This window comes from Gorilla gorilla, chromosome 14, assembly GCF_029281585.2.
Source record: "Gorilla gorilla gorilla isolate KB3781 chromosome 14, NHGRI_mGorGor1-v2.1_pri, whole genome shotgun sequence".
In the NCBI taxonomy this organism is placed as follows: domain Eukaryota; kingdom Metazoa; phylum Chordata; class Mammalia; order Primates; family Hominidae; genus Gorilla; species Gorilla gorilla.
This window is the reverse complement of record NC_073238.2, coordinates 113,993,254-114,019,718: the sequence shown is the minus strand read 5'-3', so window position 1 is coordinate 114,019,718 and position 26,465 is coordinate 113,993,254. Positions and strand designations below refer to the sequence as shown.

The window sequence follows — 26,465 nt, the reverse complement described above, 5'->3', positions numbered from 1 at the left end:
TCAGTCCTGACTAAGTGTAAACATCACCTCTCCTGATCTGAGTGCTACATATCTGGTAATTTAGCCTACAAATTAACTGCATTCTGACAGACATGTTAGTTGGTTTAAACTGAGTCAACTAAAACTATGAGGTGAATGGCATGAGTCTCTTTCACCCTGTGCTGAAGAGGCTGGATTTTATCTATAATGGGCCTCCCTTCAACTGTTTCCCTGTTATTCAAGTACTCACACAGCCTCTGACTCAGGCAGCCTCTCGACTGAAAACGGCGACTAATCCAGTCCACTCCACATCCTGGACTGTCACTCACCCCCACGCCACAGAAACCTGTTTCTTTCTCATAAGCTGTGGATAAGGTGGAATGTGTAAACTACTCCCTGATACCAAGTTTCCAGGTAAAAAGCACTGTCAAAGTTGACACTATTTTCCTTAAAACATTTAAAAACCCATACTTTTACATGCAAAATCAATATAAAATCATCAGTAACTTGGTCTTTTTTTTGGTTAAGGTTTATTGCTTCAGTCTCTTTCAAAGAATTTTTTGATACTTAAACCTTTACAGAAAAATTTATAAAGTTCCACAGATATCAACAATTCATAAATTCCAAGGGGCTTTTGGATAGTTGTTTTTTTTTTTATCACTATAAAAAATTTCACTTCCCATTTAAAAAAAAAAAAAAAACAAATTGCACACACGTACACGAGGCTAACTGCTCATTACATGCTCAGTCACAGGGTGACAGAAAAAAAAAAAGTCACCACCATAAAAGGAGGTCTGCACAGCCTCTCTTAAAACAACATGCCACAGTTAAAACTTACTTCAGTTTGGACAACTACTGACAGCTACTACACAGAGACCCGAACAAGTCACTGATATGTAAGTACAAGATCTTTTGCTTTTTCAACAAACTTTTTTAAGAAAAACTTTAAAAGCCTAAGTTTTAAGGTAAAAGGTAAAAAGGAAAAGAATCTATTTAAGAACAAGCTACCATCACTTCTAACAAAAATTATATTAATAATGTAAGTTTAGTCTCTCTGCTGACTGGTAGGTCTAGTTAGTTCTTATAAAGTTGAGTGAAAGCGATGGGTCCGCCAGAAATATCTTTGTCAAAAAATAGGGCTCACTTCATGTACTACTGTATAAACTCACAATGACAAAAAACAGTATCAAGCAAAACTATGCAAATAATGTTAATATTTCAGGATAACTTAGTATGAAGGAAAAGGAACAAAGTTATTTTAATATAGAATATTCCTATGCTATAGGAATTATTAGAAATATAAGATTATTTCTCAGGATAGAATCTCAGGGTTAGAATTCCTAGGGCAAAGGGTATATTTTCTAAAGCTTTAGATATAAAACGGTACTTTTTGGTCTACAAAAACATTTTACCAATTTACCCTCCCGCCAGCAAAGAGTACCAATCTTTGCTTTTTAAATGCTAAATGCTACTAATTAGATAAGTGAAAAAAAAGTCTGTTGTGTGGTTTATACTTATGTTTAGTTAGACTAAACGTATCTTTTCTATGTGCCTGAGGGGAAAAAATCACAATGAATTCTATGCAGTACTTTGGCAACATTTATGTCCAGGTTGGGAATGGTGGTAACAGAAACTTGGCAAAATAGAAGCTGTGAAGAGTCTTCCTTTAAAGGGCAGTGAGGGTTTTATATATGTGTATTTGTGCGTGTGTTGGGGGAGGGGGGCGTGGTATTTTGTTTTTTTGGTGTCACTCTGAGTACAATACAGTGTAATAAGAGCAAGGGCTCTGAAATCAGGCTCAAATGAAATTTACAAGCTGTGTGGCCCCCCCCACACAAGTTACCTAATATCTGGCTTCAGCTGCTTTACCTGTAAAATGGGGAGTATTACTACTGCCAAGTCCTTACAACATTGCCTCTCATTATAAGTGCTAAAAAACTGTCTCCTATCATTCTTCTCCCATCTCTCTGGCCACTGACATACCAGAGGGTGAATCCAACAGATATGTTATGGATATTTTACATAAAGACCCTGAATCAGGCTGGGTGTGGTGGCTCACTCCTGTAATCCCAGCACTTTGGGAGGCCGAGGCAGGTGGATCACCTGAGATCACGAGTTCGAGACCAGCCTGGCCAACATGGTGAAACCCCATCTCTACTAAAAATATAAAAGTTAGCCAGGCACAGTGGCACTCACCTATAATCCCAGCTACTCAAAAGGGTGAGGCAGGAGAATCCCTTGAACCTGGGAGGCGGAGGTTGCAGTGAGCCGAGATTGCGCCACTGCACTCCAGCCTGGGCGACCATGCGAGACTGTCTCGATAGATAAATAAATAAATGGCCCTGAGTCTATGGATGATCACACATCTAACTGTGCTTACTGGTAGGACTGCACACTTCTTATATTTTAGCATGTTTTCTCTCTGGGGGTTCACTGCACTTTTTGGACATAAAACCACAAAGAATATGCTACTCCACAAAATGTTCACTCACATGTTTATGTATCACGTTAGTGACAATGGTAATGATCCCTTGCATAAATTACTTTCATCTGGCTTCCTAGAGATAATTAGTACCATGACCAGTCAGTTAATGGAATAAATATTAACTCAGGTTTCTATATGACTTTAATTCATTTATTTATTCTATAGATATTTACTAGATATCTAATGTGGGCTGGTTCTGTAGCATTCTATAGGATAAAATGTTGGATGAGATCAAGTCATCATCCTTAAGAAGCTTACATTTAAAAGAGCTTCGCACCTAATAAAGCCGTTTACAGGGCCACTTTTCTCTCTGCTATGGTTAAGACCTGCTGGAGTTGTTAGGCAGCCCTGGACGTGGCCTGTGTAGAGGACGCGTGGTGTTCTCCAGTCTGGGGGGGTTTATCACCTTCTCAAGAAGTCTGGGCATTGTATAAAATGAGATAACACATGTGAGAACCCTCTGAAAGCTGTGACAGTAACACAGATGGCTGTGGTGTTTTGGAAGCCCAAAGAGAAGAATAAAAATATTTTGTTAAATCTCTGCAAATATCTAAAAAGTAGTTTAAAAATCAATTAACAGCATAAAAGCCTATTCTAGATATTCACCATCTTTTTTCAATTGAAATTTCAGTCTAAATTGTTTTATTATTAAAATACTGTTAAAACAGTACTCTAAATCCATTTATAAAACCTTTACTTACTTTAAAATATGCTACAAATAAACTAATAAACTCCTTCATTTGAATCAACATCTCTTCCTCCCTGCTCCCATTCCCTTCCCCCAGTTCTCCTAGTCTCTCTTGTTCAGATAGGTATGAGTTAGTGTACGTTAAGGTTTTGAGATGCCTTCCTATTTTACTTGTTTTCTACCCATAATAGCAGATCACGTCGGAAATAGGAGATAAAATGTATTGTACTGAATGTGACTTCTGAAGCCAAACTGCCTGGGTCTGAATCCTGACATTTAACAGCTAGGTCTTTAGTCACTTAAGTGCCCTGGTGCCTCCGTTTCACCTTCTGTCAATGGACTTGTGAAAGTTCTGAGAGGATTCAATTAGTAAACACACATAGAGTGCCCAGGGCAGTGCCTGGAACACAGTCTCTGCTTAGTAATTTTAACTGATTATTATTCATCAAGGGCTTACTGGGGTGTAATAAAGAACATTTCATTAAGGATTAAGAAAGCTGCAATGTTGCTATTCTTTAACTAATGGTTATTTATTGAATATCGATCATACATCACCTAGAGATACAAGAAATTAACACCATAGGGTCCCCACTCACAGTACTTCACAGGCTCATGGGAGACAGGGAAGAAAATCAATGATGCAGACACTATGACAGAGCACAGCACTCTCACAAATACACCCACATTGCCTTTCAGAGGATGGAGAACAGGAATGTTCCTGGGATACTTAGAACTAAGGCTTGAAGGAAAGTAAGAGCTAAGGATATAGGATAGGGGCCAGAGGACATCAAACAGAGGGAAGAATGTTACCGGGCACGGAGTTGTGAGGGAACGTGGGATATCCAAAGGTTCTAAGTAATTTTGTATGGCTGGAGCCAGGCCACGATCAGGGGAAGCTGACCAGCAACCCTCCTGAAGAGGGAATGGAGCTCAGATCATGAGGGAACTTGTGAGTCATGACACAGAGCTTGTGGTTTGCCTGGGGTTGGATGGGCCCCGTTTGCGAGCCTGGCGGGAAGCTGCTGCCGTGGCTGCGGGCAGAAGGGCGGGAATGGCACACAACAGGCAGACAGACAGACACGGATGTGCAGCAGAGCACAAGGCTGAGGCACAGGGACTGCTCGCTGACCAGAGGCAGCAGGTGAGGGAGAACATGGAGTCCTGGGAGCCTTCACGACTCCTGCCTTGAGTACCACAGTAAGATCCCTGAGCGAATGACCGAGTTGACCTGGAATTCAGTTTATCCATAAAATAACGATATTTAATGTTCCTCCCTAATTTCCATCTGATAAGAGACAAAAACAAAATTGAAACTCCTTGAACTTGAAAGAGAAAAGGTACATATTATTTCCAGAAACATTCAGGACTCAGAGGAGAAATATTATAGACACAGAGCTTCATTATAAAGAGCCTTTTTATATTATGCAGTTTTTCCACATGCTGCATCCTACAAATCATGCCAGATATAAACACAGAATATCTTTCTTACACTAAAATGAGTATTATGGTGGGATTCTTAGTTTCTTAATTCTCTAAACATATGTCATCTTCATCTTCAATAACTTCCATACTTTTCAATATAAAAGCCACCAAAAGCCACATAGGTGGCTTTTACCAGTGAAAGGTGAAAGAAAATAACTGGAATATGTGAAACCCCAAATGTGCAAGTGGGTGTTCAACCAAAGAATTCCCGTGCTCAAGCACCTTTCCATCATTTCCAAGGAGCGCGTCTATGAAGCCGAGTGGGTCTTCGCTGCACATCCACTGGGTTCAGGACACATATAAAGCACAAAGAGGAAACAGTAGACTGCTAAACCCTTTTTCAGTCTTGAATATGTTTTTCTGTCTTTTTCTGTCTTGAAGAAGTTCTCTGTACTTGGTCCTGTAAATGGCCTTTCGCAGATCTACTGGGAGCTGGTCTGACCCAGGATATGCAATGGGGTTGGCAGGCCGGTCACAGAGCTCCTCAATAAGGCTGCCTCTACTAAGCCCCTCGGCTAGTCACACTCCATAAGCCAGAAAGCAAGCCCCCCAGGAGGCAGGGGAGGTCCCCCAAACAGACGGACCACAGTCAACTCTATGCTGAATATCACTCTGGTATGCGTGATTTTTTGAAAGGATATAGGGAATATTGTTCTCAATCCTTCTAAAAAATGAATCATGGACATAAACATAGCTATCAATTTAGGACTCAAAGTTGGCTGGGAAAAAGTCACCTTACAGTGTACAAAGATGTATTTAACCAGGCCACAGAGGCATGTACTGACTACTGTGACAGTTGGTTAGCAGCGTATTATTAATAGAATGGACAATTTGACTTTACTAATGAAGCACCAGGAGGCTCTGACTATGCTGGTCACAGCTCCACAGCAGTGCAGGTTCCTCTTGCACACCAGGAATGCATGTTTGCCACTGTCCATTTTACAGGCAAACAACACCCATAATACCTCAGATGATGGCTGTTTAGTCAATGAAAAAGGTGATGAGAAAAATCACTAGTTGAATGCTAGGACCCAGTCAGTATGTGTGACACTGGGCCAAATTTAGATGCCCCTGTTTAGAACAAGAAGGCGTTTTCAAATAATTGACAAATACTTATAAAACCAGGTAACCAGAGGAAGAAGTAATGAATGATTTCTTTCTTCCCTGGAGCAGGTTTATTCTCAAGGGAGCTGAAACAGCCCCAGCTTGCCATCCTGATACATCTGTGCTTGTCTTTATTTTCTCAGTAGAACCATATCCTTGAAATTTCAATTAACCCTGAGCTTTCATCTTCCCCCTCCTTTCCAATGATTTTATTTCTCCCTGCTCCAGAAATTTTTCCTCAGTCTTAATCTTTCCTCAAAGTAGCCAAGGACAGTGTATCAGATCAAACACTCCTCACTTAACAATATACACATATAATTAGTATCTGTGTGGCTGCATCTGGGTGGCTCCCCTGGCTGTTTTTGAAAGTGAGCTTCTGGAAGTTCCTCTTTGGTACATCCACTGTGGGCACGTTGATTTAGGTCACCTCTCTGTATAAGCTGACTCTAGAGCAGACTTGACCTACAGAGAAGTCACCTCCAATTGGTGATCATCTCAGCACAACTTGACCCATTCCAGTCATTGCTAGTGGCTGCAATTAAACAGAATTCCTAGGTAAGCCCCTTTTCATTCAAGGTGTTGATGATTATTAAAATAAATAAATATTAGAGGGCAAAGGTGACATTTCAGCAAAAACCAAAAGCTGTTATTCTAGCACCAACTAAATCCCTGAATATGGTAAAGGTTTTGTTCTGTTTCTGCCCAAATTAAAGGCTGAGAAAACACTTTAATTACTTGAACGAGTAAATTAGGACCATGGAAGGTACATGTCCTCTGTGAAAAATCACAAATCCCTCCAAGTGGGTATCTAGGGATTTTCTTAGATGCTAAATAAATGAGTTTTGGGGGGCCTTTTATTTTTTTTTCTTTTGCGGCTAGAAAGAACCTGTCAGTTCATGTCAACATGTCCGGTTATGCAAAAATGAGATGATAATATCTCAAGAGGTGTTAGCAACTCTATTAGCAATGAAATACATTCTAGAGAAAAAAACACACAGGCTCACTTCTCAAAGCATAAGTAAAAATACTTTGGAAGATATTTTGCTGAGGAAGAAACTTATTGTTTTACACATGTTAGGATAACAGTAAAGTGAAAAGGACCAAGTACTGCATTACAGAGGCAAAACTGGGATTGTCTCCTTTGTTTACCAATAAAAATAAGAGAATGGCATAGATGGCTTCCAGGGTGGCTCCCAGCAGAAGGTACAGGAGCCTTGAAGGCCGACAGGGCCCTGTTCCACAGGTGGAACCTGAATAAGGATCCAGGCTTCCTGTGGCCCAGTCATTATCCATGCCCTCCAGGGAAAGGCCTCTGTCCTGACTCCTGTCCCTCAGTGTGGGCAGCACGAAGGATGGCTGAGGGGCCACGTGCACCTTTTCATTCGAATGCATTATGAGGAAGCTATAATTCTGATATTAGTGTTCTAAAGAAAAAAGATTTAGAACTAACATTTCTTTGGGCTTTTCCCTAGGCAATACAATGATAAATGATAACACTTTCTAGTATACCTTAGTGTATATAAATATATCTTAAATAACATGTCAGAAGCTGCTGCCTAATAATTAAAATGTAAAATACTTAAAATATACTTAAGAATAAATTTTCTACCTGAAAATAATTAAAAGATAACTATACTATCCAATTATTGACACTGGTGCACTCTAATGCACAAAGTGAGCAGAGTACTGCTATGTATGAGGAGGAACCCAGCACATACTGCTATGCGTGTGAAAAAATCCTGAGGAACACCTCACTCAGATAACAGCACATGCTCAGCGCTGTATATTCACCCTTCAGTTCCAGACCCTCTAATACAAAAAGGTACCATTTCTGTATTCCCAGCATCTAGCACATGGAGGCACTAAAAACCATTTTCCTGCTGAATGAAAGAATGGACTTAATTCAAGTTTCAGAAAGGAATCCTTAAGATGATTAAAGGAAGATATAAAGTAATCTCTCTGAGGGAAGATTATAATAAATTGGGACTGGCTGATATAAGAATGGGATAGTAACAGTCACGCATATGAAAGGATTTTCCTCTCAATTTGGGATCATAAAATTGGCTAAAACTACCGCATTAATAACACAGGATAAATATAAGCAAGAACTAAAGTGACATATTAGGGCCAGCTAGCGGAATCATCCTTCAAGAGGTTACTAAACATCCAAATATCCAAAGCATGCATTTACCTTTACCTAAGATCATTTCCAAGCCATCCCACTTACACGTCCACATTCTGCAAATGCCTTTCTTTGGCCACCTCCAGTGCACAACGGTCATCAGTTAAGGACCCTCAACAGGCTACCTCTCGGAGCTCAATGATGTGTGGCCACAAGTGGCTTCCCATTTGGGAAGGCACCTCTCCTGGAAGTGGGCACCCCCTGCCCTTAGAAGGAGTTGTCCCTTTGCTCTGGAGCAGCTGGGCAATGTTGCGCATGTGCCATGATATAGTTGAGGATGGCCCTTAGAGCCTAGACCACTTTGAAACCACAAGCCCTCAGTTCTTTAAGGGCAGCATGAAACAGCTGCCTGTGCTAAGGACTGAACAGAGGAAGAAACCTGAAGCCAGGTCATCACAGAGAGGGATCCAGCATGGCCTTTAAGCCCAGCGTGGCTTTTAAGAGCCACTCCAATTTTTTTCCTGTGCAAAATATAAAATTGATATTTATTGTCAGTTTTATCACCTGCGAAGTAGATAAGGGGTAGCAATGCTCAAGCTCATAGGGCTGCTGTGAGGTTTCTACATGATGACACAATGCAAAGGTACACAACTAGTAAGTTAATGCAGAAATCTGAAAAAGGAACACTGAACGGCAAGCTTTGAAAAGCATGTCAGATAACAAGGTTTTTACAAGAAAAGGGGAACTAAAATTTTTTCCCATTAAAATTTTTTTTACCTATTTATTCATTCCAGTCACTGACTAGAAATGAACATTTTGAATAGAAATGTTCAGCATTAAAAATCTAGAATATATGAGTAAAGCCCCAAAATTACTCATACAAAATTATGTTTTGGCATACAGACATCTTTCTGTGTGTGTGTGTGTTCGTGTGTGTGTGTGTGCATGTGTGTGTGTGCATATTTGCTTCCCCACCTCCCAAAAAAGTGGCATGTTGTATAATCTGCTTTCCTTACTTAACATAATTCCCAGTCAAGAAACAGGCATTTTCATGTTGCCATTTTCAGAGCTGCACTGTATTCACTGCATGGCTGTATTCCTGTATTCTACTGTATGGCTATGCCATAAAATATTTAATCCCCTAATGAAGGATATTTGAACTGTTTACAAACTATGTAAAACATTCTTGAACCTTTTTCTGAAACTCCTGCAATCTCTGGCTCTGCTAGATGCTGCATCTTATTTGGTGATGCAGTCAGACACGCATTTGTATACAAACTGGCAAGCAATGGCACCTCTGAGTGTCACATAAGTGTTACTTTCCTAATTTCTACAATAATAATTATTCATATGGAGGATTTGCAGACTCTACAGTGAAGTATTTTTTTTCTGCCATGTATTTTAAAGGCAATTCCCATGAATCTGCTTAGAAATACTCAAAAATATACATTTAGATTTTTGGAAAAAAATACATTTTCAAAGAACTTAGAAAAATATTAATAAAAGTTATTGTTGCCTATTCCAAAGCTGCAACCCTTGCCTGGAATTTTCACCTCTCTCTTGTGTCTAGTCCTAGTTCCTGAAAAGCTGCTTTTCACATGAAGCCTTTCCCAACTAAATGGAAAAATCTTTTTCTACTTTTATTCCACAATGAAATCCCTATGATTTTCTATTTAAGAACCACTCCATTTTTTTTCCTGCACAAAATATAAAACTGATATTTATTGTCTTTTCTATTTCATTAATTTCTGCAGTTATCTCTATTGTTTTCTTCCACTTGCTTTGGACAAACAGTTCTTTTCTAGCTTCTTGAACTGTATATTTAACATATATTTTAAATCTTTCCTTTTTTAAATAAATGCATTCAAGGCTTTATATCTATCTCAGATTGCCTTATCTGCATCCCACAGTTTTCACAGGTAGTACTTTCATCATTTAGTTCTAAGCATTTTGAAATTTCCACTGTGATTTCTTCTTTAACCCATGAGTTCCTTAGAAGTGAATTTTTTCATTTCCAAACTTATCCTTTATCTTTTTATCATTGGTTTATAATTTAGCTGCACTGTAGTCAAGCAATGTGATCAGAAAATAACTATTTTCTGAAAGCTTTGAGTCTTCTGGTGACCTAGCACATGGTCAAATTTGCATATACACTCATGCGTCTTCAGTACAAGTTCTGTTAGCTTTTAAATCATGTTGAGTAAATAAGTCTTTAATCTCTTTTTTATCTAGCACATCATAATAGAAATGTGTTAAGATCTCCCACCATGGTTGTGAATTTGCCAATTTCTCCTTCAAATTCCGTCAAATTTTGCTGTTACATGCAAATTTCATGATTATTTTTATATTATTTGTAGACTGTTCTTTTTAACCTTTGTAGTGACCCTCTGTATTCCTATTAATATTGAATTTGCCTTGAATTCTATTTTTTCTGATGTTAATACTGCCATACTACCTTTTTATTGGTTGGGATTTGCCTGGTACGTATTTTCCCTTGCCTTTATTCTCAACCTTTCTTTATCACTTTGAGCTGTATCTCTTCTAAGCAGCAAACAGCTGGATTTTTTTTTTTAATCTAAACCGATAGTCTCTGTCCTGTAATAGGCAAGCTCAACCCATTTAAGTTTGTTGTGACACATCCCTACCCTCTTGTGTTTTCTACTTACCATCCTCATTCTTTGTTTTTTTCCCATTGTCTCTTTTCTGGATAATAAAATGTTTTATTTCCATTTTTGCTCTCTTTTGCTTTAGGTTTTATTTCCATTTAGGTTATAATGACTAACCTATCAACACTGTACAGAATGCATACCTCTAACATAACATGACCACGATCCTCTGCTAACCCTCAGTGTCTATGAACATCTCAGTTTTAAGGTTGTTAGAATGAAGTTAGCTGAGCTCCAAGTCATTTAATACAGCAGGGAGAGAAGCAGATTTGCAGACAGTGCTTTTGATCAGGGTAGAGATAGTCTTTAAGGAAATACTGTATATTTCTTTAAATATACAGTAGTAACGTCACTAGATATGCTGAAAGTGCCCCTTAATTTTGGTGACTTCCAGGTGAGATTTATGTACACACAGTTCTATCAGAGGAATTATTTTTCTTCTAAAAATAATCACACAGGATTTATTGCTCTGTTCTTCCTGCTTTAATCAAAGTTTACCCTCATCTACAGAACTTTATTGTAGGAGTTTTCCATTTTTCAATTTAGTACTTAAAATTTCTGCTTTAACATTATTTATAACAAGAAAAGAATTGGAAAGAATCCAAAAGTTCATCAAGGGAGTAGCTAAGCAAATTATGCATTGACACATTGGAAGACTGTAGAATATCTATCAAATGTTTATATAAAATATACACATGACAAATATATACATTGCACTGACATGAAGATGTTTAGTGAATAAAGCAAGAAACAAAATATAAAGTGTGATGCTTGCTACTATGTGCAAAGGTAGAAGTGTAGATTGCATGGATCCATGGAGTACTTGCAGATTGATAGAGTTTTAAAATTTAATAATTTCCCCTTGAAGTAGCTTAAGTCTTTTTCTCTCTCATTTTCTTTATCTTTCTTCTTTTTTTGTCATTTTAGTCATGGTTGTTGCGGTCGTCTTCTTCTTCTTTTTAAAAAGAAAATCTAACTTTCAGTTCCTAACATGGACTAAGCCTATTTCTCAGACTTTTAGGTTAACACAAATCAGATCACTGTGGTAAGTTCATATTTCACTACATAAATGTGGTGACTGATTTCATTTCCTGGCAGTGATATGCATTTGGTTAAAAAAAAATCCAACTGAAATTAAATTTAAAAGCAAAGCTTAATGCCTGTCTGAAATGTGGGGTGCTTTACTTAACCAGACAATGATTCAAAAAAGGGAAGGGGAATTTCTGCCTAAAAATTTAGTGCATTCCCTTCTGTCACAAAAATGCGTTTGCCCTATTTAAATGGTTCTGTTTCCTTTGCCAGAACTTTGCCAAAGTCAGCAAATTGTGAGAGTAAAAACACAAATTTTATTCTGTTCTTCCTGTTATCATATATGTAACCATATTATAATTACAAATTGTTAAAAATTGCATGTCATGAAATTTTAAAACTTAGGTATATAAAAGACAGTTTGGATTGCTTTGATACATTATTTAAACTTTTTTAAAACTAATGAGTAATCAAACTGAATACATATGCTTTTACTTAAATGATCCTTCTTGGTTTTTTTCTAGACACCTTGACCACCACTGATGGATATACAAATGGCAAACAATTCTACTATGTCCTCTGCAACTCCTCAGGGAAATGACTGTGACCTCTACGCACATCACAGCACAGCCAGGATAGTAATGCCTCTGCATTACAGCCTCGTCTTCGTCATTGGGCTCGTGGGAAACTTACTAGCCTTGGTCGTCATTGTTCAAAACAGGAAAAAAATCAACTCTACCACCCTCTATTCAACAAATTTGGTGATTTCTGATATACTTTTTACCACCGCTTTGCCTACACGAATAGCCTACTATGCAATGGGCTTTGACTGGAGAATCGGAGATGCCTTGTGTAGGATAACTGCGCTAGTGTTTTACATCAACACATATGCAGGTGTGAACTTTATGACCTGCCTGAGTATTGACCGCTTCATTGCTGTGGTGCACCCTCTACGCTACAACAAGATAAAAAGGATTGAACATGCAAAAGGCGTGTGCATATTTGTCTGGATTCTAGTATTTGCTCAGACACTCCCACTCCTCATCAACCCTATGTCAAAGCAGGAGGCTGAAAGGATTACATGCATGGAGTATCCAAACTTTGAAGAAACTAAATCTCTTCCCTGGATTCTGCTTGGGGCATGTTTCATAGGATATGTACTTCCACTTATAATCATTCTCATCTGCTATTCTCAGATCTGCTGCAAACTCTTCAGAACTGCCAAACAAAACCCACTCACTGAGAAATCTGGTGTAAACAAAAAGGCTCTCAACACAATTATTCTTATTATTGTTGTGTTTGTTCTCTGTTTCACACCTTACCATGTTGCAATTATTCAACATATGATTAAGAAGCTTCATTTCTCTAATTTCCTGGAATGTAGCCAAAGACATTCGTTCCAGATTTCTCTGCACTTTACAGTATGCCTGATGAACTTCAACTGCTGCATGGACCCTTTTATCTACTTCTTTGCATGTAAAGGGTATAAGAGAAAGGTTATGAGGATGCTGAAACGGCAAGTCAGTGTATCGATTTCTAGTGCTGTGAAGTCAGCCCCTGAAGAAAATTCACGTGAAATGACAGAAACGCAGATGATGATACATTCCAAGTCTTCAAATGGAAAGTGAAATGGATTGTATTTTGGTTTATAGTGAAGTAAACTGTATGACAAACTTTGCAGGACTTCTCTTATAAAGCAAAATAATTGTTCAGCTTCCAATTAGTATTCTTTCATATTTCTTTCATTGGGCACTTTCCCATCTCCAACTTGGAAGTAAGCCCAAGAGAACAACATAAAGCAAACAACATAAAGCACAATAAAAATGCAAATAAATATTTCATTTTTATTTGTAAACGAATACACCAAAAGGAGGCGCTCTTAATAACTCCCAATGTAAAAAGCTTTAATAAAAAATTTAATTATTATTTCTTGCCAACAAATGGCTAAAAAGGACTGAATAGATTATATATTGCCAGATGTTAATACTGTAACATACTTTTTAAATAACATATTTCTTAAATCCAAATTTCTCTCAATGTTAGATTTAATTCCCTCAATAACACCAATGTTTTGTTTTGTTTTGTTCTGGGTCATAAAACTTTGTTAAGGAACTCTTTTGGAATAAAGAGCAGGATGCTGCAAAGTTATGAGTCTGTCCCTCAATGCTCCCTGTCAACTATCAGTGGGAGTGTCAGGGAAAAGATAATTGGCAATAGACTTTGAATTGCAACATTATAAATGATGATGATGATGACTGAGGCAATGAAAGCACTGAGCTTTTCCTGGAGCTGCCAGCACAGTCTTTTAGGGCCTCTGCTTAGCAATATGAAAAAGACTTTATATGGAGGTGCCCATTGGGAGGAGGGTCTGCTTGCTAAATTCATCTTGAGAATAAAAGACATGCCTGTATGATTGGTTTTCTTGGGATCGCTAGGGGATCATTTCTCTTTTCTTCCCCCAAGCTGTTAGTACTCTACATCTGTATTTCAATGGTTTGAGTTATCAAGCAGGAGAAGGGTGGTGCATGATGAGCAGTGAAAAATATAGCTGCTGCTTGCTAAATATGATCAGAGTAAAATGCAAACTTACAAAATTAAGCATCTTAGGATTCTTTACAATATTATATACTTGCTGAAATGAGTACCTTAGTATGAGTAGCACGACCTTTCCAGGTAGTCAACTGGTCTGCCTGTTCAAATTTGTTTTATCCCCAAAACTACCCCAATGCAGTATTCTCTGTTGGCAATGACACCAATTTTTATAATGGTAGATAAAGAAAATGTTAATTCTGAGTTGTACTTTAAAAATTTTTTTCAGAAAGGGGGTCTCACTCTGTTACACTTTAAATTTTTATTGGACTTTATATCCTGAAAATATTTTATTTAAAGTTCTCATCTTACTCATTTTCAACTTTCACTCCGTACGAAAATTAATCTTAATGGTTGATTCAACACCATTTACTAGTATATTCAGATTTCCATTATATTTATTTCACAAAGAGCCACCTGATTTTAAAGCCATTGTCAAAAATAGGCACTGGCCTTTGTAACATCTTATGCAGACAGGTGAGACAACATGGATGAAAGCCCAAATCTTACTGTCTTTCCTTCACTCCACCTCTAAACTTTCCCAAGTGAAGGAAAAGAAAGGGCAAAACAACAAATTGTATGTAAGTTGGCACTTAGGTAGTCATCTGAGTTGGATCTCTAAAGAGGAACCATCGTGAAGACTACTAAAGGAAAACCAAAAAGAAAGCTTCCTCCATTTCAGAGCTTCTCTGTGGTGCCCTGGTTCTGTGACTACACTGGAGTAGAGATGCCTTCTGGGATGTATGAGCCAACACACTGTCTTAGGGTAGGCAAGAGTCCTCTCTGGGCTAAGGGAGTCAATTCTTAGGATCCTGCAAACAAGAGAGTAAACACCTATGGCATTTGACAACAGAATAACATTCTTTTATCTGTTCAGTTTTCTGCCTCCTCCCTCCACTATACCACAAATCTATATAAATGATTTTATCCAGTCATCAGCAACCATACTGCCAAAAAGGTAAACTCTAATCCTATCTCCAATTAATGTTTTCTTAAAAGTCTGTACTCCAATCAAACTCAGCCAATAACTCCCCTTAAAGGCTGCCCATTCTACTCACCAAGCCACTGTTCATACACGGCTGTGGGCATCCTCTCACTGTCTTGTTATTAGTTAGCTTTACATTTATTTCCGGGGCATTCTCCTAACCAGGAGGTCAACTTGGAGAACAGGACAGGGCTGTATAATTGTTATATTCTGTTACAGAACATGACTTTATTATATAACATACTGTTTGAAAATCACAACCCTATAAGTATTTTCTCCGTGAATCGGGTGATACCTTATTAACAATTTTAAATAATAATTGGGAGCTAGAAAAACTAATCTGGGAAAATGGATCGTTATTATGGCAGTTGACCACATTAAAAAAAAAAATCCTCAAAGCTATTTAGTTCGGATCAGTGTAAATAAATTCATTGACTATTCAGCGAGAGGATAGTATATATAGAATAGTGTCAGATGTTAGAAATGGCATCATGTATACGTGAAGAGCTCAATAATTTATAAAACAGTCCATACATTATATAACATCTTCCTTTCTACAATCCTGTGAAACAGGTTGAGCAAACAGTGTCACCCATACTTTATAAAGAAACCTAACTTCAGAAGAGGCACCCTGATAAATTAAAGGCAGCATTAGGAATATAACCCCAGCTGGGCGCAGTGGCTCATGCCTGTAATCCCTGCACTTTGGGAGGCCGAGGCGGGTGGATCACGAGGTCAGGAGATTGAGACCATCCTGGCTAACATGGTGAAACCCGGTCTCTACTAAAAATACAAAAAAAAAAAAAAATTAGCTGGGCATGGTGGTGGGCGCCTGTAGTCCCAGCTACTCAGGAGGCTGAGGCGAGAGAATGGCGTGAACCTAGGAGACGGAGCTTGCAGTGAGCAGAGATCGCACCACTGCACTCCAGCCTGGGTGACAGTGCGAGAGACTGTCTCAAAAAAAAAAAAAGAAAAGAAAAAAAAAAGGAATGTAACCCCAATTCTGTATCCTGGCCATAAAGAAGACAACTCAATCATGTGGCCCCTGAAAAGGTGTTAGAAGCCTCGACTGCTTTATTACATGCTAGCCGACTTCATAATCCTTAAATAGGACAAATAACCCAACAATAGGTATAGATTATAAACTTGGCTAAGCTGTGGGCTCGGTGAGGGCAAGTGCCTCTTCTCTTATATATACAGCATTGCCATAGAACCTAGCACATTGAAGGTCCTCAAATATCTATTTAATTGATAACGTATGTTTTGTATTATTACTAATAAAATTCTAAAGCCCTACTGAAATATCTGTGAAGTTCTTAATTCTCAATGAAAAGAAACAACCCAAATATTCAATTACATATGCTAGAGCACGTGTGTAACTGAAGGCAGTTACACAATATAGAGCGTATGCCCTTGAAGATCCTGTAATTTAAATTAGACACATTAAAGGAGAGCGCTAATTAGCCAACAAGGCAATTTAAAACTAAATACAGAAATAATTTTATATTTCAAGAGGCAAGGGCAGACAGTGGCTCCTACCACTGAGTACAAGGTGGCATGCGATTTTAGAAGGGGAAGCACTGATCTTAAATTAGCCCTTAAAATGGTCTACTTTGGTTACTTTTCGGACCATTGTAATTTCTTATTCTCTTCATAGCTAAAAAATATTTGCTCACTGACTATTTGGGTGAAGAATGAGAAAATGAAAAGCATGTGGATTACAAGTGACCTGGTGACAAGGCCATTATTTTGAACCCAGGGAGGACTACATGAGTACTCATAAGAACTGCTGCCAATGGAAGGTTTTCATTAAACTCAGAAAAGCAGGTTGCTTAAAAGACAGCCCCCAAATTTCTATTTGATTAAGACCTTGCTGATCACTGACTACATGCCACTTTCCAAGTCCTCTACAGGCATCATCTTATTTAACCCTCACTACCTTAAGACATGGTATGACTATCATCCCCATCTTGCTGATGAGGAAACTATAGCAACAAGGTCACATGGTGTGGCAGAGCCGGTTTAATCCCACACTCTCCGGTCCCAGAACCTGTGGCCTGACTTGGAGCATTCATGCCACCACTTACTGAAACTTGGTTAGTAAGAGGTCCCACCCTGTAGCCTGAGCTCCATTCCTCCCTGTCCTATGTCCTCCAGGGCCTTGGACATCTCCCCATCACTACATCTGAATTCAATTCACCTTTCCCCTCAAGCCCCTGAATTTCTCTACAAACTCTACCTGCATTCTCTGTCACCCACATCTGATACTTTTCTCTCATCCATGGGATTCAGGTGGTGAACATATCCCTACCTGGGTGCTCTCCTCTTAAACGCACTCTTCCCTATCTTTTCTTTTTCTTTCTCTTTTTTTTTTTTTGTGGTGAAACGGTGCCTCGCTGTCACCCAGGCTGGAGTGCAGTGGCGCAATCTTGGCTCACTGCAACCTCCACCTCCTGGGTTTAAATGATTCACCTGCCTCAGCCTCCTGAGCAGCTGGGATTACAGGTGCCCACCACTGCACCCAGCTAATTTTTGTATTTTTAGTGGAGATGAGTTTCACCATGTTGACCAGGCTGGTCTCAAACTCCTGACCTCAAGTGATCCACCTGCCTCGGCCTCCCAAAGTGCTGGGATTACAAGCGTAAACCACTGCGCCCGGCCTTGCCTATTTTCTTTGCCCACTACCATCATCCTAGTCCAGACACTGGCCTTGGCACACCTAATTACAACCTCTTTCCCCCAGGCCTCTTGATGAGAGTCAGAAACTTTAGCCTTTCTTTAGGATGCTGTACCAGAAGCCAGCAGATTAAATGATGACTAATAACAATAATAAATACTTGCTAACAATTATATAGCATAGTGCTTTAAGCACTTTACAAATAAAGTGCTCATTCAAATCTCACAAGAATGCTGTGAGGCTTGTTCTATTTATCAGTCGCACTTTCCAGATGATGAAACTATGCTCCAGAGAGGTTGAGTAACTTGCCCACGGTCACACAGTCAGCAAGCGGGGAGCCAGGCTCTACACTCTGGGGTCTGGATCCACGGTCTGCACTTTTCATCATCGTATTTTCTCTCTTAAACAAATAAACAGATATGTTCCAGGTCCTCAGAAAGCCTTAAAAGAGACATACACTGCTCACCAAATATCCTCAAGTTCCTTGGGGGTGGGGAGGAAGAGCATGTGACTACCTCTGACCAATGGGTTGGGGGCAAAAGACACGTGTGTCACTTCCAGCCCGAGGTGTGAGGGAGTGGCATTCTCCTCTGCCACAGTGTTTGGCAATGTCCTAGATGGTGGCACCTTTGTCAGCCTGGGTCCCTGAATGAGTAAGTGAGAACTCCTACCCCATGCCCCACCCAACTGCATTAGACAAGTGTGCAAACAAGAAACACACTGTGGATTAAGCCACTGTGATTTCAGGGTTATTTCGTGGCTGCAACATAAGCTAACCTGTTCTGATTAAAACAGTGTTTAACCTACTTGGAATGAAAAAAAAAAAGACCAATACACAGAGTGTAAGAAAAGAAAAATGCAGACACTATCCAGTTCTCTCGGCAAACAATCTTCCTTAATCCCACTTTCATTGTGTCATTTCATGCTCAGGGATTGAGAATAGTTCCTCATGACCTACCACATCAAGTCCAAGTTCCTCTCCCACACTTTCAACTCCCTCCAACCTAATTTCTCTCCATTGCCCAATATGGGCCTTTCAAGTTTGTCTGGTTGGTTTTGTCTGTCCTGTGGATAAAATGTTTGGTTCTCTCTAGTGGGATTCTCCTGCTTCCTCCCCTTCTTGTTTACACTTACATCCAAATCACACCGCCTCCCTTAATCCTTCTTTGACTACTCAAAGCCATCCATCTTCCTTTCCTCAACTTATCTGGCTTTTACAGTATATGCCACATAGTTTTAATTTAGATCTTACAACAAAGGAAGAAAAAAGACACTGGCCTGGAGATGGGTGGCCTGGTTCTGTCAGACTCCAACCCAGCTCCATCCCACTTTGTCCAGTCTTTGAGCCTTTCTAGACTTCAATTGTCTTGTCAGTGAAGTAAGTGTTAGATAATAGGCAAGCTCTTTGCCAGCCATCATATGGTCTATGGTCTGTTATTTCATGTGCAATATTCTTGTATCCCTCAAATGAAACATAAACTCCATTGGGGAAGAGACACTAGCTTTTCCTTCTTTCTATTCTGGATAGCACTGGGCATGACACCCTGAACATAGACAGTGCTCCAAAAAATACATGTTGACTATAGGTCATCAAATATTAGCTGAGGAGACTATATGATTTGTAGTTTTAAAGTATGGTAAGAGGTTGATATTATTACATGTCATAATTTGTTAGGCAGCAACAGATAACTAATACTTGCTTGGTACTAAAATGCTAATCATGGAAAATATATTAAATTAGAAATTAGAATGACATTTAAATCAGTCAGGATTTATTTTCCAAAATGAAACTTGTCTGTTGAGAGTATAAGAGGAGCACCACTAGCTTTTCCATTTCCTTCCACATGTAAAAAAGCAGCATATGACTGCTATGCTACTTTATCTCTGATAATGCATATCCAAATGGAGAGAAATCCTGGCAATACTGTAGTTGTTAGAAAGAAGAAGCTGTTTAAGAGGGCAATACAATAAATTATTTCCTTTTTGTTTCAAGAGTTCACCTTCCTCAAAAATTTTAAAGCTGTTCTCTATCTGCATGCTAACTGTGTTGCTTCTCGTAGTTAGTAATGCTCTTAGACATCCTGTCCACTCAACTGAAAACCACTCCAGAGCAGGGGCCATGTTACTTTCTGCCCCACATGGCACCTACTGCAACTGATCCAAAACAAGAACTCAAGTGCTTCTCTGATTGGCTTTTATCCATTTTCTCAGAGTGTTAAAACATTTATTTCTGGTTTCTGTACAAGAATGACTTTTCCCAGGCAGATTTTGAGAAGAAAAAAGTGTGTCAGAATGAAACTACACGGAGGCTACAAAAGGTTTGAGACCTAATCTAAAAAAAGTAACATTTTGATACGTTCTTATTGCTTGAGGGCAGCAGTCCCACAATTTTCCCATCAAGTCCTGGCATGAAGTATCAAATTTTTTGGCAAGGCCTACACAGTAAAAATGTATAAGGTTACTGCCTATATTAGCCTATAAAAATAAATGCAAACAGTATGTTTTAGCATATCATATATTATATGTTCAAGAGAGTAATGAAAGTATATGCAAGTGCCATTTCATGTATTATTGCTTATTATTTTCCCCAGTAAGGGAGCAAGGGCAAGAAGGTTCTAAAGTTGAACATTACTGGTTTGTTAAAAGAACAGCAGTTAAGGCTGCACATGGTGGCTCATGCCTATAATCCCAGCACTTTGGCAGGCTGAGACAGGAGGCTCACTTGAGCCCAGGAATTGGAGATCAGCCTGGGCAACATGGCGAAAGCCCGTCTCTACCAAAAAAAAAAAAAAAGAAGAAAGAAAGATATTTTTCCTTACTCTTGTTACATCATGGGGTGGAGGCAGAAGTTCAGGGATGGGTTCAGAAAGAACTGAGGCTGGTGTGGGAGAATCACCTGAGCTCAGGAAGTCAAGGCTGCAGTTAGTCATGATCGTGCCACTGCACTTCAGCCTGGGTGAGAGTGAGACCCTGTCTCAAAATTTAAAAAAAAAAGAACAGCAGTTAAGAAGACGACATTATCAAAACAGACCCACAGGCCTGATACACATGTGACAAGAGATCAAGGCAATCCTGGTTCTCAGTCCCAACAATCTCCTATGAGCTCTACTTGAAACCTGGTACCTGCCTGTGCCTGCACCTGACACTCAGGCCTCTGGGGAGGCCCGTAGAGATACTGGCAAATCTGAGGCAAGGGCAGGGTTGAGGGACACTGCAGGCTACCATCATGCAGATTTTAGGAACCACATGGTAAAATGAAAAATGGAAACCAGTGTCCCATTAGGGATCCAACTGTCAAATTATTTGAAGTTTGTGTGTTTGAAAAAATGATTAAAAGGTGATGGGTACATGGTAGTCATTATACCATTCTCTCTGTATTTATGCATATTTGAAAATTTCTGTAATAAATTTCTAAAAATGGTAAGTATGTTCTCTAACACATGCCCTTACTCTTGTTACGTCGGGGGTAGAGGCAGAAATTCAGGGACGGATTCAGAAAGAACTGAGACACAGTTACCAGTCTCCATCTCCAATCAGTTAAGCACAGCAATTCAAATCATAGGAGAATGGGACGCGCACTGGCCACATTCTAAGGTTACATGTGAGGGGAGTCTCAGCAGACCTTCAAGGAGTCCTAAGAATTACGTGGCAACAGCAAACTAAATTCCGCATGTTTGTACGTATAAGTGGGAGCTAAACATTGAATACACATGGACACGAAGATAGGAACAACAGAATAGACACTGGGGACTGCTTGTTGGGGGAGTGTGGGGTGATGGAGGTTGAAAAGCTACATATGGGGTACTATGGTCACTACCTGGGTGATGGGCTCATTTGTACCCCAAGCCTGAGTGACACACAATTTACCCATGTAATAAACCTGCATATGTACTCCCCGAACCTAAAAGTGGGAAAAAAATTAAAAATAAATAAATATTAAAAAAAAAGAAGTCCTAATAAGAGATGGCTGGTGGTAACAAAGTCACCAGCAAAGAACAGGTTATACCAGAAAGCCACATGAAAAGATCAGCAAGGCTTCATAAACACACACACAATGTTCTTTGAGGAACTTGATCTCCTAACACAAAGGACCACAAGGAAGAACTATGTCCCAGTTCAAATCTAAATGTTTCAGATCCAGGCACGTTGCTTTGTATACATACATTTGAAGTCAAATATAAATGTTACATTCTTTTGATTAGCAGTTCTGTCAGCCAAGGTTCAGTTATAGATAACAGAAATCTCGTCAGCTATTTTGGGCAGCAGATTTAGTACACAGAATTCGGTGCTTATACAACTGCTGAAAAGGCTACAAGGCCAGATCCAGCACCTCCAGGAATAGACTCCTGGAACACATAAGGACTGGTCTACCAGGAGAACTGTTTCCTCTGACACACTGAGGCAGCTGGGAAATCACAAAAGTTAATTACATCAACTGTGAGCTCCAAGGTCAAACCACTTCGGCAGAGTCTAGGGATCAGGGAGTTTCAGGGAGTTGAACTGTGAACTCTGGCACCCCGTTGGATGTGTAGAACTGCACCAGGAAAATGGCTATCTCATATGCCTTGGCTCATACTGAATTCAACAGCCACACGTTTTTCTGAATAATGGAACCTAAATCATATCCAGAACTCCAGGCAAGGGAGTTTAAGAAATAGAGCATTCAGCTTTCCAACCTCTGCTTTATGGGAAGTGCAATAGGAGAACCCTGGAACAGATAATGAGCCAGCTGGCCGGGCATGGTGGCTCATGCCTATAATCCCAACACCTTGGGAGGCCAAGGCAGGAGGGTCACTTGAGGCCAGGAGTTTGAGACCAGCCTGGGCAACATAACGAGACGTTGTCTCTACAAAAAATTAAGAATTAGCTGGGCGTGGTGGCACATGCCTGTAGTCCTAGCTACTCAGGAGGCTAAGGCAGGAGGATCCCTTGAGCCCAGAAGTTTGACGTTACAGTGAGCTACAATCGCACCACGGCACTCCAGCCTGGGTGACAGAGCAAGACAATCGTCTCTTAAAAAAAAAAAAAAAAAGAAGAAGAAAGGTAATAATCAACAAGATAATGAGCCAGTTAATCTAGTATACCCACCATACCATTCTAATAAAGTACAAAAATACTCTACCAAAGGGAGGAAGAAGAGGAGGAAGAGGAGGAGCAGGAGGAGCAGCAGCAGCAGCAGCTACTTAAGACACACCACAATTGAATGCAAAAGCAAATGTAAAAGGGCATTTCCAAGCTAATAGGATAAATGTGGAAACAGTAGTTTCAGTAGTAAATAATATTACAGAATTATGAATAATTTTGTTAGGTAAGGTAACATTACGGTTATATAAGAAATGCCATTTTAGAGCTTTCTGAAATATGAAATATGATATTATGATGTCTGGAAATTGCTTCAAAATACTTTTAAAATGCCAGGGAATGGAAAGAGGATAGCAAAAATGTTAATTACTGAATCTGGGTAATAGGGCTCATTTTATTCTCTCTGCTTGTGTCACTGAAATTTTTCATGAAAAAGTTATAAAATGTTATTCCAAGAGAAATACGAAAACTACACATTATTTTCATCTACTGCTTCACCTTCACAAACTTTAATTTTCCCACAGCCTTATAATATGTATCGTTTTCTGTAAGTCCTGGCTTACAGTCTTCAAAAATGCCAAGGTCGCCCAAGACAGACTGAGGAACAGTCTGGATTAAACAGTAAGGGGATGTACCAATGAAATGCAACATGTAATACTGAACCAGATGATGGACTAGAATTTTGATTTTCCTTTTTGCCATAAAGGACATCATTTGGACAATTGCCAGATGTGAATAAAGTAATACATACTCATGGTATTTTGGAGTCAAAGGGACATTATGTCTACAACTTGCTTTCAAATGATTCAGAAAAAATACTGTGTGTATAGAGAGAAAATGATAACAGCAAATGCGGAAAATGTTAATAACGGGGGCATCTGGTTTTAGGGTATATGGGAGTTCTTTGTTTTATCCTTGCAACTTTTCTATAAACCAGGACTATTTTAAAATTTTCAAAAAGTATAAAACATAAGTGGCAGCATTTGGTAGCTACTGAAGAGAAACAGCAGTTTCTTCAGTCTATTAAATGAAAATAAAAGTAATAGCTAAATAACTGGAGTGTCATATAGTGCTTCTTCAGGCCCCATTCATGGGGGCACTTCCCCCCAATTGGAACTTTTTTTTTCTTTGCATTGTGTGTTTATTTGTACTTCTTATTTTAGCAGCAAAGTTTGAATACAATCATACAAGTTGTCTTTGGACATTTACATTGCTGCAGTTGAAATACACAGCCTCAGTCTGGCAAGTTTAAATGCTCAAGTTGCTTCCTGCTATAGCGACCATTAACTAGACTGTTTTATCTTTAAAAATAAAGTGGCATTGGCCAGGCGTGGTGGCTCACGCCTGTTATCCCAGCACTTTGGGAGGCCAAGGCGGACAGATCACGAGGTGAGGAGTTTGAGACCAGCCTGACCTACATGGTGAAACACCGTCTCTATTAAAAATACACAAATTAGCTGGGCGTGGTGGCACACGCCTGTAATTTCAGCTACTCAGGAGGCTGAGGCAGGAGAATAGCTTGAACCCGGGAGGCAGAGGCTGCAGTGAGCCGAGATAGCACCACTGCACTCTGGCCTGGGTAAAAGAGCAAGACTCAGTCTCAAAAAAAAAAAAAAAAAAAAAAAAGGTGGCATTAAGGCATTAAGGAAATGTCTGAGTCACAATTCAGACAGGCATTAGTTTCCATCCAGGCTTGCCACTTAAGTAGCCATCACTTAGTGACTCAATCCTCAGACCCTCAGCTTTCTCATGTAGAACACAGCAATAGCAACATCTACTCTTGCAAGTCTGCTTGTGGCTATTCATTTAAATCTGGCTATTCATTTAAATCAGGAACATATGTCAAACAAGGCTCTATGGTGCAAAATTGTTCAATATAAATTTATTAAGATTTCTTAAGAGAAAGGGTAAATCCTGCTGTCAAAAAAAAATCTCCAAATGGAATGTGTAATGTTAACATTTCATAATGTTACTCCATATTTTTCCTTCATATTGTCACTGATATTAACAAACCTATCCTTGGTATTGTCATTTATTTATACAGCAAATAATTATCAAGTGTCTCTATGAACCAGCTGCTATTCTACAGACTGGAATAACAGCTGAAAACCACACAGACCAAGTTGCTCACTGAATCCTATATCCTAGAAGCCAATATTAAACATTAAGTAAGTAAACAAAATAATTTTAGGAGAGAGAACTGTAAAATGTTGATTCTAGCTCTGGTGTACCCATGACTGATTATTTGCCTTCCTAAATATTCTCTGAGCTACTTTAATAAATTCCCTTTCTGCTGAATCAGCCAGAATTCATTCTATTACTTCAACTAACAATCCAGCCAAAACAGGGATGCCTATTCTGTTGTAACTGACAAAGCCTTTTTCCTTTAGTTCAGATAACAAAAGCACATTAGATTTCAAGCACATTAGATATTTCAGAACTCAACACATAACATATACCAAAAAATCCAACCCTAAGATAGGTATGAGATTATTTTTGTGTGCTGTATATTTTGCTATGGTTACCAAGACATGGTTAGCATTTTGAATTTTTTTTCTTAGAACAATACAATGATCTAAATCTAAAATCTTTCACAAGGTGCAACTTTCCAATGATAAACAAGAACAGGAAGTGAATCTTGAATACAACCAGACTTCAAGTTCCCTTCACTATTAAAGTATCTCCTTTGCTGTCTGTTACCTGAGTCTCACTTAACCAGCGTTAAACTTCCATCATTCTAGCCTAACAGTTATAAATATCTTTCTTTCTTTTTGAACAAAACATATTTCCTATCAGACTGGAAATTTTGACACACTCAAATGTTTGAAGTCCCAAGAGGAAGACAGCTAAAATAAAAGGAATTGAGCAGCAAAGCAACTCAGAAAAGCAGAAATGAAAACAGATGTTAAACCTCTTTAAAACAAATTTTTACTAATAGCCTCAACCAAAGCTATTTCAGTCAACTACTAGAAATATTCTACCTAGTCAAAAGTTCTCAACAAGCTTCCTAGGTCATGAGCTCCTCAAGGGTGTGGGCTAACTCTTTCCAGGGTTCTATCTACCACCCAGCATCATGCATGTCATGACTCTCCATCATGGGTGATTTTGCCCCCCAAGTGTCATTTGGCATTATCTGGAGACATTTTTAGTTGTCATGACTGGGGTAAGACTGGGGGAAGGAGGTTTTGCTAACAGCATATACTGGGTGGAGGCCAGTGATGCTGCCAGCCACCCTGCAGTGCACGGGACCGCCCCCACCGCAAAGGGTTATGCAACTAAAATGTCAAAAGTGCTGAGGGTGAGGAAACTCTAGCTTAGGTCAATGATGCCACTGCCCTTCATGTTCAAATACAAAATCACTGATCATGTGGCTTCATGTAGACTTCTGGCAACAGCTTACACGCCCTTTTAAACTGGATACATTAGGTCTGCTCCCTGGTAAGACACTCTGGCCACTGAGACCGCAGTTTGAAATTCCTGCAGTGTTAAAAGCCTGAGTCTCCTTTCACAATTAGCCAGCAATCCATAAGGTAAGTACCTCTGCATGCCACTTTGATTCAGAAGGCACAGATCTTCA

General features: G+C 39.2%; 2 protein-coding genes across 5 annotated transcripts in view; one reads left to right on the top strand and one right to left on the bottom strand.

Annotated features, from left to right (window-relative positions):
• UBAC2 (UBA domain containing 2) overlaps nt 1-26,465 on the bottom strand; it is a 187,763-nt gene that overhangs the window by 78,738 nt on the left and 82,560 nt on the right. The window lies entirely within an intron of this gene.
• GPR183 (G protein-coupled receptor 183) lies at nt 726-13,699 on the top strand. Its single transcript, XM_004054682.4, has 2 exons — nt 726-875; nt 12,080-13,699. The coding sequence occupies exon 2, from the start codon at nt 12,098-12,100 to the stop codon at nt 13,181-13,183; it is 1,086 nt and encodes a 361-aa protein (XP_004054730.2). The 5' UTR covers nt 726-875; nt 12,080-12,097; the 3' UTR covers nt 13,184-13,699.

Coding starts and splice junctions, on each gene's coding strand:
- GPR183 (XM_004054682.4), top strand. CDS start 12,098: ATGGATATACAAATGGCAAACAATTCTACTATGTCCTCTGCAACTCCT.